This window comes from Schistocerca nitens, chromosome 2 (assembly GCF_023898315.1).
Source record: "Schistocerca nitens isolate TAMUIC-IGC-003100 chromosome 2, iqSchNite1.1, whole genome shotgun sequence".
NCBI classification, from domain to species: Eukaryota; Metazoa; Arthropoda; class Insecta; order Orthoptera; family Acrididae; genus Schistocerca; species Schistocerca nitens.
Genome location: NC_064615.1, coordinates 120,862,846 through 120,878,912, shown reverse-complemented (window position 1 = coordinate 120,878,912; position 16,067 = coordinate 120,862,846). Strand labels below are relative to the sequence as shown.

The following is a 16,067-nucleotide window of genomic DNA, read 5'->3' as shown; positions in this document are numbered from 1 at the left end:
CCACAGAGGAAGCGCCTGCAGCCATTGGTGGAGGGGGAAGGCCATAGGCATAAATACTGGACCAGGTCCACTCGAGGAGCAGTCTCAGGTCGCACCTGATGAAGGTCACGAGCTACGTGACCGAAATATCGTGCAAGTACGACGCTGATATCCGGCAGAACACCCGACAACCCAAGATGTCATTAGATCGCCGGGAAAGCCTGAAGAGTTACAACATTTCCTGATGGAATCAAAGTTGTTTGGTAAAATAATTCATCCAGGACCAATGATCAGTGACATGTTAAAATCAAAGTTGTTATCAAAACATTTATTTTATGTTTTACACATTTTTCTCTGTTAATTTAAATTCATATTTCTTCTCATCAGCAACAATACACAGAATGTTAAGATATATTATCATACATTTTCAGCATATTTAATAAATACATTGATATATTGTATTAGTTGTAATATTTTTGTTTTAGTAAATTAGTTGCAACAAAATTAACAGAATTCACAGCACAAAATAGCTGCTATGTGTGATATTAATTACTTCTTGGAATAATGAAGTGTCCAACAAAAATATTTGTTTGTGTTTGGCATTCTTTAATGAAGAATGTGAAAGGATGGTCTGCCTTGAAAGAAACTGGCTCACATGGAATTTTGGCCTTCTTGTAACGAATAACTGCACCTGAAATAAAAATCAACTTTGAGTGATATAAAATTGTTTAACATATGTCAGTTTTGCTTTGTGTGCATGTTACATTCAGGTTAAGCACTTCAAAGGAATATAATTAACAGTCAACACATTATTAGAACTGCAGCAGAATGTTTAGCGACTAGAAGTATCATTTCCATTCAGTCCAGTTTCTCCATTCTCCTTTACAACATAGTTCCTCCTTCTTCATGAAGTTAACATTATCACCACCACCACCACCAAAACCCTTTCTCTCCATTTGTATCTCTCACTCTATCGACGTGACTTTAATTCTTGATATTTCATTTTTATTATTTTGTGTGTTATGGCATGTATTCCTTCTGTGTTTTTTTATGCATTTACTTATCTCATGGTGGTCTCATGTCTGGATGTTCAGTTACTAACAGCTACCAATATTGTTCTGGTACTTTGATCTTGGCTGTGAATTCAAAGTTTTACATTTTTGTTCATTCACTTCCGTCATTCCTTCACACATCATGAAGAAGAGCTTTCAGCATATGAAATCAGTCATGTTACACATTAATAAGGAGGAAAATACTGTCAGGTACACTAATAAAAATTATGAGCTGTGCCAATGTACATACACAGATAATTTTTGCATTAATTCTAGATTACTATATTTGAAGAAAAGCAACATCTTTGAAAAGGCAAATGCTCTTCCTATTACACTGTTCAGCTGATGTTTTTATCTACAACATCACACAAAGCTCTCATGTAATTTTACATGATACATGACATAGATTTTCAACTGCTGGTGTGCCATCAAAGTCTGTGTTGATGTGATACAACAGCCAACCAACAAATAAGCAGCATGCTGAACAATGTACATATACTGTAGATATAGAAAAGTCAATGCTCAAGGATTATTACCACATTAATGAAAGTAGGATAACATACAGAAGTCAGACCATCATAGAGTGTTAACAACAGAAGGATGCCCAAATTATTTGAAATTTACATATCTACATCTGCATCAACATGACTATTCTGCAATTCACAGTTAAGTGCCTGGCACCACTGTCAAGCTGTTTCTCTACCTTTCCATTCTTGAACAGTGCACAGGAAGAATGAATAGTTAAATCTTTCTATATGAGATCTGATTTCTCTTATTTCATTACAGTGATCATTGCTCCCTAAGTAGGTGTGCACCAACAAAATGTTTACACATTTGGAGGAGGAAATTGTTGATTGAAATTTCATCAACAGATCCTGCCATAATGAAAAACACCTTTGTTTTATTATATCAATGATGCCTGCTCCCCTGTTTTATGATAATATTGCATGACCTGTCCATCTTTGAACTTTTTCAATGTCCTTCGTCAATCTTTTCTGATGTGGATTCCACACTATGCAGCAATACTCTAGAAGACAATGGGTAAGCATAATGTAGGCAGTCTCATCATTAGACTTGCTGCATCTTCTAAGTATTCTGCTAATAAGTCACAGTCTTTGGTTCACTTTCCCCACAACATTATCGATGTGATCAGTCAAATTTAAGTTATTCATAACTGTAATCCCTATGTATTTAGTTTAATTCACAGCCTTTAGTTGTATGTTATTTATTGTGTAATCAAACTTTAGCAGATTCCTTTTAGCACTCATGTGGATGATTTCACACTTCTCATTATTCACAGTCAATTGTCACATTTTGCACAACACCAATATATTGTCTATATCATTTTGGAATTGGTTTTGATCACCTGATGGTAAGTTCAAACAATCTAAGAGGGCTTCTCAGAGTGTCTCCTAAGTCATTTATATATATTAGGAACAGGGCCTGTAACATATCCTTTGAGAAAGCCAGTTATCACTTCTGTTTTACTCATTGATTATTATGAACTGTGACCATGTCTCACAGGAAGTTATGAATCCAGTTGCACAACTGAGGCAGTTCTCCATAGGCACACATATGATTAGAAGTCTCTTTTGAGGAATGGTGTCAAAAGCCATCTGGAAATCTAGAAATATGGAATCAGTTTGAGATCCACTGTCTACAGCACTTTTCACTTTGTGTGAATAAAGAGCTAGTTTTGCTTCACAAGAATGATATTTTCTGAATCCTTGTTGGTTATTGTGCCATGTTGGTGCTTATTGATAGTTGAATCAAGGAACAGTGACCTATCTTCAGGCTAGGAAGCACTGGAGATTCTCTGCCAGTGGTGATCAGCTGTGAGTGAAGTGGTTGTTGACTGCTGTGGGGCAGGGTGGAAACGTGACAGGCAAGGCATGAGTGGTGAACCAAAGAAATTGGTCAGGAACAAGTGGTGTGCTCAGTGCCGTGCTTCAGGGAGTGTTTTTGCAGAAGTATCAATTCTTGATTGGAAAACATGATAACTGCATTTGTGTTGCTGTAAACGTGATTAAGAAAATGTTCAAAGTAAGGTATGATGTACTGTGCCTCTGCTGAGAGTTTACTGAAGTAGTCACTTGGAACTGTTCATCGCTGTTGTCATGGTCTATCTCTTCTGAAATACAAAGTACTATTTATGGTTTGGAGACAAGTTGCTGGATTTAATAGTGATCAGTCCTTTGCAATGTGTCAATGGCATTTTAAAGGAACACTAAAGGCATTCTTGTAAGGCACCAATGTTTCTCTAATAGTTTGTGTAGCAGTCTGATACTGCTGACCTTGTTACAGGGGCTTTTGTATTATTTGTTAAGCTGATGAAATGCTGTTGTTTCCAGTGTGTAACCTAGGGCTGTTGCAGGTTAATGGAACCACTGTTTAAGTCTTATGTGTATGTGGGCGTAGTCTGTGCCAATGAACTGAATGTAATGTTGCTTCTGTAAAAGGAAAACATGCCATGTACATTTTATATCCTTCTGTTGCTGCTGAATTACTGGACAGGTTGATGGCAGTGGTTGACACATGCTGCAAGAGGAGGGAAACATTATTTTCTGTTCATTACAGATTTCTGTATTTCTGTAAATGATGACGAAAAAGGCATTCAGCTACTGAGTTATACCCTGGATCGAAAGTCTATGGGGTACGTACCATGATTATGGTTTGTTCAATAAAGAGGATAAATTAGGATGATTGTATTATGGTTTTCTAAAAGTAATTATTTGGGATTTTGTATTTGTTGTTTTTAATGACATCCTGTTATGGCTCTGATTATCAGAAACTGAACATTTTGCTCTAGCAGTTGTCCTCACAAGTAATTAGTTTGGGACCAACTGTCTGCTTCCATTACACTATTTGTCAATAAATCATTTTTTTAGCTAATTGAAAAATTCTACTGCAAATCGATGTTACGGACATAGGTCTGTAACTCAGCAGATAACTCATATTCCGTTTCTTTAATATTTGTGTGACCTGTGCAGCTTCCTAGAATTTATGTATGGATCTCTGATCAAGTGAGCTGTTGTTTGTGATTGCTAAGTATGATGATGATGAGGTCTCATACTCTGAGGAGCGTAGGGGACGATGCGGGAGACCCGCACTGACGTACTAAGCACGGTCCTAGTGGAGCTGGTTTGCCTTTGCCTTCCTCCGACCATAATGGGGATGAATGATGATGAAGACAACACAACAACACCCCATCATCTCGAGGCAGGAAAAATCCCTGACCCCACCGGGAATCGAACTGGGGACCCCATGTGTGGGAAGCGGGAATGCTACCACAAGACCATGAGCTGCGGACTGCTAAGTGTAGTGCTCCAGAATGAGATTTTCACTCTGCAGCGGAGTGCACACTGATATGAAACTTCCTGGCAGTTTAAAACTGTGTGCCGGACCGAGACTTGAACTCGGGACCTTTTTCCTTTTGCGGGCAAGTGCTGTACTATCTGAGCTACCCAAGCACGACTCACGCCCCATCCCCACAGGTTCAATTCCACCAGTACCTTGTCTCCTACCTTCCAAACTTCGCAAAAGCTCTCCTGTGAACCTTGCAGAACTAGCATTCCTGGAAAAAAGGGGTATTGCGGAGACATGGCATCATAAAAGAGACTATTTCCTTCAAAGTTGTTCTTTCATTATCGATTCCATCACCTTCACTAGTACTGGTATTATAGATATGGGCCTGTAGCTTGACACTTCATGTGGACCGCCTTTTTTGTAAACAGGCACTTTGCATGCTACTTTCAGGAGTCTGGAAATTCCCCTCCATGGAGGCTTTTATTTATTACTACTGCTAATGGCTGTGCAATTTCACCGATTATAGTTTTGAACGTAGTACAGGACATGCCATAAATATCAGGGCTCCCTGAAGATTTGTAGCTTTTTACAATTTTTATTATTTCTTTTGGATATACTCTCTTCCACATTATCATGCTGCATGTATTCTCAAATTTCACAGCAGCTGGAGGCTCTATTCCAAAGTCAGGAATTTCATCTACTGTGTTTTCCACTGTTCTTATAAAATAGTCATTAAACTCATCTGGACTGCAAGAATTAGAGCAATAGGTGGGCTTTTTCCTGTGCTCATTAACCAGGTCCCATGCTGATTTACAAGGATTGTGAGCTTCTTCAATAAATCTGGCATTGCTTTCCTTCTTTGCTTTTTCTACTTCCTTTCTGTAGATCCTTTTGGCCTGTAAATAACTAGAGTACAGTCTATCCTTAATATCTATATCTTTATCAGCTTTGACCTCGTCATTTAGTATTTGGACAATACATTTTATTTTGGCTAGTCTAGGAGCATACCACCTCTTTACTTTGTTAGTTTTTTGTCTACATTTTGATTTAGCATTTGAATATCTCTTGGGTTTTAATGGGAAATGTTCATCAAATTTCACTTTAAGGGCCTGGAACATGTGATTGAATGCAGAATTTGGTGGCAATTCATCAATTATTTGGTGCCAATCTATAGAAGACACTGTAGTTTTGAAATCATCTAAGCTTTTCTTTGTAATAATTCTATTTCTGAATACATAATTTGAATGCCAGCTGGGAATTTGTTGAGTACTTGCTGAGTTTGTCCATAACTTCATGATTACTGCATGATGATCTGCTAGTATAGGGTCCACCACACTTACTTTGCAGTCCCAACCATTTAGGTTTGTCACAATTGTGTCAAGACAAATATCTCCTCTTTTTGGCAGAGTTTCCTACAAATAGCCCATAGCTGCTTACTAAGTTCATGAAAGCTCTTTCTTCATCATTACCTTCTCCAATATGAATGTCGAAGTCTCCACATAAAGCAATTTTTGTCCCTAAGTGCACTAGGTAACACAGATATCTTTGCAACTCATAGAGGAAATTTTCAAAATTTCCATCTGGGGAATGGCAGAGAGAAACAACAATTAAGTTGGCATCTGACAGTCCCAAAGCAGCTAATTCTAGGTCTAGATCTACACATAATTTACTTAAATCAATTTTATTGGCACTGAGTTTACTATTTACTTACAGAGCCACACCACCATGGATAGTAGTTTCTTTACACCATTTCTAAATATTCAATGTTTCTGTAGTATTCTGTTTGTGGTTGGGCTAGCCAGTGTTCACATATACATAATAAATCAGGTCTCACTTCGTCAACAAACAGTGATAATGTATCAAGTTTTGTTCTGAGGCACTGCACATTTACACTCGCTATTTCTTCAACGATATCATTTCCTTTTTCAGTGGAATGTTCTTGGTCTTGGGAGTTTATCCTACTGGTGCACTGGGTATCCTCCGGAATACAAAATGTTTTATCACAATGTTCTTCGGTCATATACTGTCGTCCATTATTTTATCTTTTAGGTCGAAATCAACACCAATTTTGAAGCTATTATTTATTCCCTTTGTTTCCAGTTTTTCGACTGTAAAATTGCTGTGATTTCAGAAAGTGTTCTGTAAGAAGTTAGTTACAGTTTCAGCTGCGATGCCGCCTCTTAGTTTGCTTAGGTGGAACCAGGCTTATATTTCTTGTCAGAAACAGTGTTAAATAGAATGTTACACTATATATACACACATTTTCAAAACTTTTAAAAATGACACTGATACTGAAATAACATTTATGTTTTTTTGTTTTAAGTTTGCTGCAACAAAATTAACAGATTTGCACCATAAAATAGCTGTTGCGTGTAATACCATTTACTTTGTGAATTAGTGAAGTGTCCAACAAAAATATTTGTTTGTACTTGGCCTTCTTTTATAATCAATATGAAAGGATGGTCAGCCTTAAAAGACACTGGCTCCTGTGGTATTGGGATCCTCTTATGAACCAGTATAGGTATAGCTGAAATGTAAGTCAATTTTGATTGAAATAAAAGCCACAAATTTATTCCAGTTATGTCTACATTGCTTTGTGTGTATGTTACTGAGATTCAGATTAAGCATTGTAAATAAATACAATTAACAGTTACCACTACATTACAACTGCAGCAGAATATTTAGCAGCCAGAAGCACTATTTACATCTGCCTTAATTTCTCTATTCTCCTTTACAGCATACCTACTACTCCTGTTCCACGTAACTGGCATTACTACCACTATCACAACTACCACCAAAACCATTTCCCGCCATCTGTCCCTCTCACTTTATCAAGATGTATTTTTTCTTGTTACTTCCTTTTTCTTATTTTATTTGTTATTATGTCTACTTCATCTTTTCTGCATTAACTTATCTTACAGTGGTCTCATGTCTGGGTAATCAGTTACTAACAACTACCAATATTATTCTGATATTTTGATCTTGGCTGTCAATCCAAAGTTTCAGATTTCTTCCTGCAACTTCTCTGTCTCATGCTTAATGAAACAGCTCTTTCATTCCTTCACACATCATGACGAGCCTTCAGGGCTATGGAATCAGTTATGTTATTCATTAACAAGCAGGCAATGTCTGTGAAGTGTAGTAATAATAAATTATGAGTTCTGCTTTTATGTAATTCTACCTCACAATTGACATATTTCTTCAGCTACTGATGTGCCATTGAAGTCTTTATTGATGTGATGTCACAGTCAGTGAAATAATAAGCAGTGTGCTGAACAGCGGATATTGTAGATATCTTGAAGTCAATACTGAACCATTATTGCCACATCAATAGTAGGATACCACACAAAAGTCATTAACAACAGAAGTATGGTCAGCTTCTGTGGCTTCTTACAGCACTCACATGTTGATAATAATGGACATCACATGTTTTCATTTATCAAATGCTAAGTCAAACATAACTGTCAGAAGAATAACATAATGAAACTGTACTGAGGACATATAAAAAAATAGTGATTCTGTCAGTAAACAGTGGAAAATCCAGGATGGAATGTCACAGTGTTATGGAAATTTATTTATTTATTTTATTTATCCATCCGTTGACAATAAATATTATATGGATGTTGTCAAGGGTACATGTAAGCCATTTCAAAGAAATGGGAAACAAACAATATATATGTAAAAAAGTACAAAACAAAATAATACAATGAAATTAATATAGCCTATATACATCCCTGCTTGTTATTTTAAATGCATAGTCTGTTTTTCATAAGGCTTTAGTTTTGTCCTTCCTAAACAGCAAGGCGTTATATACACAACACTGCTTAAGTATATATTTACATCACACAACAGCTGTCCTTTAAGTATGTAAATGTAATGAATGATTAGGTAATGAATGATTAGGTACAGATAGAGTATTTTCCATTTTGCCTTTATAAATATTATCAGAAAAAATTTATTGACCTACATAGTCATTTACAGAATAAAAACATTGTTCTACTAGAAATTTTTTAAATTCTGTTTTAAATTTGTTATGATCTTCTAACTGCCTGATGTTGACTGGCAGTGCGTTGTACAGTTTTGCACCGATATGGCTCACATGCCTTTGTGTATTCGTTCTTTTTGTTCGCTGAGTATGGAGTGCTGCGCTATTACGGGTATTGTAGTTATGAAAGTCGGCATTTGTCTGAAAATCTGCAATGTGGGTCCTGACATACAATACCTATTTCTATTTGTATAATGATGGTATAGTAAGTATTCTAAGCTTTTTGAATATGGGTTTGCAGTGTGTCTGTGAGTTATTATTCGGATGGCCCTCTTCTGCAACAAAAAAATTTGTTTTTGGCGCCCTGTTGTGGAGCCCCAAAATATTATTCCGTATGTGGCAAGAGATAGAAAATAGCCAAAATATGCCATTCTGGCACCCTCTGAGGTACAAACATTTGCAATAATTCTGAGGGAAAAACAGGCTGAATTAAGTTTCTGTGCAAGTTTTATTACATGGTCATTAAAATTTAAGTTTTCATCCACATGAATCTCCAGCAATTTTGTGGATGTCACTCTGTCTAAGGCTTTGTCACCCCACATCATATCGAGATTTACATTTTGACATCTTTTCCCAAACTGCATATAATTTGTTTTATTTACATTCAATGTCAATCTGTTTGCATTGAACCAAGAGTGGATGTAATTTAGTACTTTATCAGCAGTTGTTGGTAGCAATTGCTTTGGCGCACTTATTATCACACTAGTTTCATCTACAAATATTATTGCTTTGGCTGCATCATCTGAGGTGTGAAAATCATTTATATAGACGAGAAACAATATGGGCCCTAGGATGCTGCCTTGTGGTACTCCTATTTCTACATTTTTTTGCCTCTGATACTGAATTTATTTTGTGGTTGGAGTACATTGATGTCAGTCCTAGAACCTGTGTTCTGTTTTTTAGGTATGATTGAAATAATTTTTTTCCTATCCCATGTATACCCAACGCTTCTAATTTTTCTAAAATAATGTCCTGGTTCACAGTGTCAAAAGCTTTGGAGAGGACTAAATTTGCTCCTACTACACTATAATCTTTTTCTAGATTTTTGATTATTTGTTCAGTGTAGCACATTACTGCTGTTTCGGTGCTTGGAAACCATGATGATTTCTGTTTAGTAAATTATGGTCATTTAGATATTTGTTGATTCGGTGCTCCATCAGTTTTTCTAATATTTTTGAAAATGCTGGGAGGAGATATATTGGGCGATAGTCTTTTACCTTATACTTGTCGCCGTTTTTAAATAATGGCTTCACTTTTGAAATTTTCAGCCTTTCTGGAAAAGCTCCTTCACTGAATGATAAATTGGCTATGTGTGCAAAGGGCTTTGCAATTTGTGGTGCTGTCCTTGTTATGATTGACACAGGCACCTCATCTATGCCAGCCGACATTTTGGGTTTCAAGCTTTGTATCACTTTCAACACTTCACCCTCATCCTACAAGCTGTTTTTGGATAGTCAGGTTTTTCTTCATTTGTAAATTTTAAGCTTAATGAAACTGTTGCATTTATGAAATAATTATTAATATAATTTGGCAAATCTTGTTTATTAATATTGACATTTTTTTAAATTTTTGAGGCTAATGTCCTGGGTTTCACAACTCTTCCCCGTTTCAGTCTTCACAATACCCCATATGGCTTTTGATTTGTTTTCAGACTGTCTTATAAAACTATCATTACTCATGAATTTTGCTTTAGCAATTACTTTTCTATATACCCTCTTGTAATTCCTGACATATTCTATGAATTGTGGGTCTGTGGATGTTTTCATTTTAGAAATTAGTCTCTTTAGAGTTCCACAGGAAGTTTCGATGCCAGCTGTGATCCAAGAACTTGGCTTTGTATTGCCATGTGACCTGATTTTTGACAGCTTTTTTGGAAAACACATTTCAAAATATCCCATGAAAATGGAAGAAAATGTGTTATATGCATCATTTGTATTTGTTAGGGATAGTACTTCTGCCCAAGCAAAGTATAGTTGCTACTCACCATATAGAAGAGATGCTGAGTTGAAGACAGGCACTACAAAAAGACTGTCAGAAAATGAGCTTTTGGCCAATAAGGCCTTCATCAGACACACACACTCATGCAAACACAACTCTCACACACATGACCACAATCTCTGGCTGCTGAGGCCACAGCAGGTCCCAGCAGCAAGAGACTGCAGTTATGTGTGTGAACTGTGTGTGTGTGTGTGTGTGTGTGTGTGTGTGTGTGTGTGTCTGTTCTATTCCTGATGAAGGCCTTGTTGGCCAAAAGCTCATTTTCTGAAACTCTTTTAGTTGTGCCTATCTGTGACTCAGTATCTCCATTATATGGTGAGTAGCAACTATCCTTTTCATAATATTGTAACTAAACAGATATTTCAACATATTCTCAAGCTGTAATACATAAAGTAATAATAAATAATGTAATACATACTATACATCTTAAACTGAAATTTCAACATGTCTTCAAGTTTACAAGTAACATAGTCATTATTGTAGCAATAAACCCTCCAAGAAGTTGGTCAGTGAAGATTGTTTGGGTAGGCTACGCAGGGTATTCTTGTAAAGATGTGCAAACAATGTATTGAGAGCTTTAATCATCTTTTCATTGATTCACTGCTTCCGATTCCATAGATCTCATTAAACAGGAGGACCTTCAGGGATGTGAAATTAATCAAGTTATACATTAACAAAAGACAAGCAAGTTACAGAAACTTAATATGTAGGGGAAGTCCTACTAAAATGATATACTGTACCATTTTGTTTTTAGGTCATTATTGATTCATAAACCATGATGCTAAATAAAATTTGTATCAGGACCTTGTTCATTCACCTGCAAATTTCATTCACCTGTAAATTTTGCTATCTTGGTGTCATATTTTTAAGTTGAGTAAATCATATGTTTTTGAAATTCTTGTAAAAAGTGCTTAATATGTCATTTTAGGGTAAAATGACACAGGAGTAAGACAAAATAAGATATTCAGATAAACATTAGAATTTAATATATTTAATACACACATAAAAAAAAAAAAGATTTGCATCACCTCGGTTCCGAGAGTTACGGAACTTGTACAGAAAATTGGAATAGAGATCAACATAAACGTCATTTCTGCCCTTGTTATAGCTCATGGAAACCACACACTGCCTGTTGTACCACCACAAAGTCAGACCTTCAGAGATGGTGTCCTGATTGCTGTACACACCAGTACCTCTAACGCTCAGTAGCGTGTCCTCTTGCATTGTTTCATGCCTATATTTTTCGTGGCATACTATTCACAAGTTCATTAAGACACTGTTGGTCCAGATTGTCCCACTCCTCAAAGATGATTTGGCATAGATCCCTCAGAGCGGTTGGTGGGTCACATCGTTCATAAACAGCCCTTTCCAATCTATGTTCGATAGGGTTCATGTCTGGAGTGCATGCTGGCCGCTCTAGTTGAGCGATGTAGTTATCCTGAAGCAAGTTATTCACAAGATGTGCACAATGGGGGCATGAATTGTTATCCAAGAAGACAAATGCCTCGCCAATATGCTGCCGCTATGGTTGCACTGTCTGTCGGAAGATGGCATTCATGTATCATACAGCCATTATGGCGCCTTCCATGACCACCAGTGGTGTACGTCGGCCCCTCATAATGCCACCCCAAAACAGTAGGGAACCTCCACCTTGCTGCACTTGCTGGACAATGTGTCTAAGGCATTCAGCCTGACCGGTTTGCCTGTAAGCTCGTCTCCGATGATTGTCTGGTTGAAGGCATATGCGACTCTCATCGGTGAAGAGAATGTGATACCAATCCTGAGCGGTCCATTCAGCATGTTGGGCCCATCTGTACTGCGCTGCTTGGTGTCTTGGTTGCAAAGATGGACCTTGCCATGGATGTCGGGAGTGATGTTGTGTATCATGCAGCCTATTGGGCACAGTTTGAGTCGTAACAAGATGTCCTGTGGCTGCACGAAAAGCATTATTCAACGTGGTGGCATTGCTGTTAGGGTTCCTCCGAGCCATAAATCACAGGTAGTGGTCATCCACTAGAGTAGTAGCTCTTGGGTGGCCTGAGCGAGGCATGTAATTGACAGTTCCTGTCTCTCTGTATTTCCTCCATGTCTGAACATCATAACTTTGGTTCACTCTGAGATGCCTGGACACTTCCCTTGTTGAGAGCCCTTCCTGGCACAGAGTAACAATGCAGATGGATTCAAACCATGGTATTGACCATCTAGGCATGGTTGAACTACAGACAACACGAGCCGTGTACCTCCTTCCTGGTGGAATGACTGGAACTGATTGGCTGTCGGAACCTGTCTAATATGCACTGCTCATGCTTTGTTGTTTACATCTTTGGGCATGTTTAGTTACATCTCTGAGCAGTCAAAGGGACTGTGTCTGTGATACAATATCCACAGTCAACATATGTCTTCAGGAGTTCTGGGAAGCGGGGTGATGCAAAACTTTTTTTGATGTGTGTAGCTTTGTACTTAAAAACAAATAAAAGACTATTCATGAAACAGTTCCTCAACAGTATCAATTAAGGTTTCTCAGATGTGTGGGAGGGTAAGATTACACCTGTTCCGCTTGGACATGGCACCTAGGAAGTGTGAATGAGGGTATGGATCTGTATTAGCCCTAATTTCTCAGATTTTCACACCATGGTCATTTTTCAAGATGTATGGGTATATGAGAGGGCTGCACCAGTCCTGAATCCCCTGCAGGTTGCCCTACAAATCAGCACTGTCCTCTGACATTGCTACTTTCTTATAGGTAACCGCATCATCTGCCCAACAGTCTTACAGAGCTCACAATGCTTTCTACTAGATCGTTTATATACATTGTAAACAGTAACAATCTTTGCACACTTCTGTGGAGTACTCTGGAAATTACATACATTTATACCTGTCGATATTGTTCCATTAAAACTAATGCATAAAGTTCTATCTGCAAAGACATCTTGAATTCAGTAGCAAATCTGGGCCAATTTTTGGTTAGCTTATTTTTCTTTTTAGCTAAGCGGTAGTGTGGGACAGTGTGTGTTGAAGCAAGCTGGGATAATTTTACTCCTCCTCTTGTTTTGCCATCTGGCTCCTTAAAATTCATTTTTTCACTTTTAACTAATTGCCATTAACATTTGTGAATATAATCTGCATTTTCATAAAAGAGAAAGGTTGGCCCTCAGTCTTAAAGACACCACATCAAATTTTATGCCTTAGTTTTATGTATGTAATTGATGTTCTAATTTATTTTGACTGTTACTAGTTAGTATCTTTTGTTATAGGGTGAAATCAGTGGTTGTTTCGTAACTTAAATCCTATTGTTGACGTATTAGCAACTATAAATTCTGTTCTAAGTATAAACATTTGGAGGAACAACTAAGACTATTCTTAAAGGATCTATTTGCTCTATTCAAAAGCATGTTAGCAAAGCCGGCTCTTAATTAATTCCAAAGTAATTAACAGTTTTGTCCAAAGTATTGTTTGTGTAACTATATTTGTTAATTTAATGATTTAAACAAATAATTTGGCTTGACCCTTGTAGTAGAAGAAACTGTTGAAAAGAACCAATTTTTCCATGTATTCAGTTAATTTAATGAGTTAAGTTTTAATTGTAATTTCTGTAAATTAAACTTCGAACAATGTATAGTTTCAGCACCTATTATTGTGAGGATATATAAGGGCCCAATTTTTAGTCAGTCAGTTCACGGCCAAGTTTCAGACAAGAAACCTGTGTTGGTTAGAACAACAACAATGCTTAAACTTAACTGTGAAATAAATGTTACACAATTAGGCCTTGTGTTAAGACAATGACAGTGTCTGCTCCATACATACAGTTTTATTCTTCAAGAAGTGTGAACTATGTGGTTAGGCTTTTACCGCTCGTACATGTTCAACAGGAAACTATTGCAGCAGTATGTGGACGTTTGCCTGTAACCTATTAATGAGGCTTATTGAAAGTTAAACAATGGTGCACTGGCCATATAACCGTGTATTATTTGGGGGGGGGGGGGGGGGGTTGTGAACATTGAAAGTAAAGTACTGTAAAATGAAAATGTGCACATGTCAGCTACATCATTTACAGTAGACAGCTTTCAGCCAGTACGACGACACTGAGGATGATCAATGAAGAAATAAAGCAAGGAATGTCACCACAAGTGTCAAATACCTTCCTGAAGTCAAGAAACACCTGAATGCTGAGTGAAACCACGACTATTGTAAGTAATGGGGAAATGCTTTGAATTAATGGACAAAATGCAATATGTTGTTACCATTCATTTGAAAGATAGATGTATCACTCCTTTTGAAAATCTACTTTAAATTACGTGTAACTAATTAATGTCTAAAATAACTGACATTGAATGTCAGGAACCTCTAATTCTGACTGCCTGTTTTGCTTTAATGCTTACAAGATTCTCAACTCAAATAGTGTACTTTTATTACTATGATTTCTCTGAACCTGATGACACAGCTCACTAATTAATTGAGACACTAATTATGGTTTTGAATAATTTATGAATATAAAAGATTATTTTCAAGGCAGGTGCCTTACCCATAAGTATGGGATTTCTAATAGTAGAAGCTTAATATTTTACTAACCTTCAATATTTTTCATAAGCCAAATAAGAGTAAAGTCTTATAGTCCACACAAAGTAGCAGAAACTAACCTACCCAATTTTCAAAGTATTTTCATAAATCGCATCATATTCGCCTACCTATCTCTAAATAGCCTCCCCTTCCCCAAAATTGCATCTGCCACCAGAACTAACTTGAGCAACATCTATGCATCCAAAAGTCTGCAACCAGCAAGCTATCTTGTAACATCATCATTATGTTGTTCATGCTGAGAGTTGAAAGAGGCTGTGACCAGAATTTGCCATTATAATAACTATGTCAATCTGTATGGAAAGGGTAGCTGGATTTACACTGGTAGAGGTAGTCTTAATGGACATTAACATTCTTTCATTGTGCAATCATATTTAATTGTGAGGTTTTTCTGGTCCACCCTGACAAACAGTGTGTTATCCTGGTGAAATTATTATGCCCCTCAACATTGTGACTGTGACTGATATTCAAGTTGAGTGTCCTTTGTCACAGTGAAGTACTGTTAATTATTTGATCATGAGTATGTTCACTGCACAAAAACTTGATAAGAAATGTAACAAAATACAGTATGTGGCTTTCTCTTACCTGCATACAACAGAGAACTGTGAAACCCGAAGCCGCTATCATTCACAAATATGTCACACGTGGAAGTAAAAGTGATTTATATCCAACATGAAATACTGTTCTAATGTTTTGGATGACTAAGAGTGTGTGAAGTGTAGGTCCAAACTTCCCACTTCTCTTATATGAGTCGACTTACTTGGTGTACACAGCCGATCTTCTTCTCTGGATCGCCAGCTTCTGGAATCTCTATAACCTTCTCCTTCGAAGAATGATGCTAGTTACAGGAACCTTAAAGACTATCTCTCTGGTTGCAAAATACTTAGGTACTCTAAGAATACTTTTCAACAACTATTGGTATATCTGAGCTTCATAAAGAACAACGTTCGCACTTCACGTATAAACATTTGACTTCTTGTAAGTCACTCACTTGTCTTACATTAGAAACAGATTTAAGGAAATTTTAGAAAAGAGTTGACTTAACAACCACAACTCTATTACAAACAAATCATAAAATACATCTTGCCTCCGGCAAGTTCAAGATAAGAGTT

At 37.0% G+C, this 16,067-nt stretch overlaps 1 protein-coding gene across 4 annotated transcripts in view; it reads right to left on the bottom strand.

Moving 5' to 3' along the window:
* Positions 1–365: 365 nt before the first annotated feature.
* The window catches only part of LOC126235804 (leukocyte elastase inhibitor-like), a 188,533-nt gene continuing 172,831 nt past the window's right edge, over positions 366–16,067 (bottom strand). Inside the window, exon 8 of one of the 4 annotated variants that reach the window (XM_049944625.1) lies at positions 366–670. In XM_049944625.1, coding sequence (XP_049800582.1) covers positions 525–670 — 146 coding nt within the window. In that variant the 3' untranslated portion in view covers positions 366–524. The remainder of the gene's footprint in view (positions 671–16,067) is intronic. The other 3 variants (XM_049944633.1, XM_049944631.1, XM_049944630.1) reach the window with 3 other exon arrangements.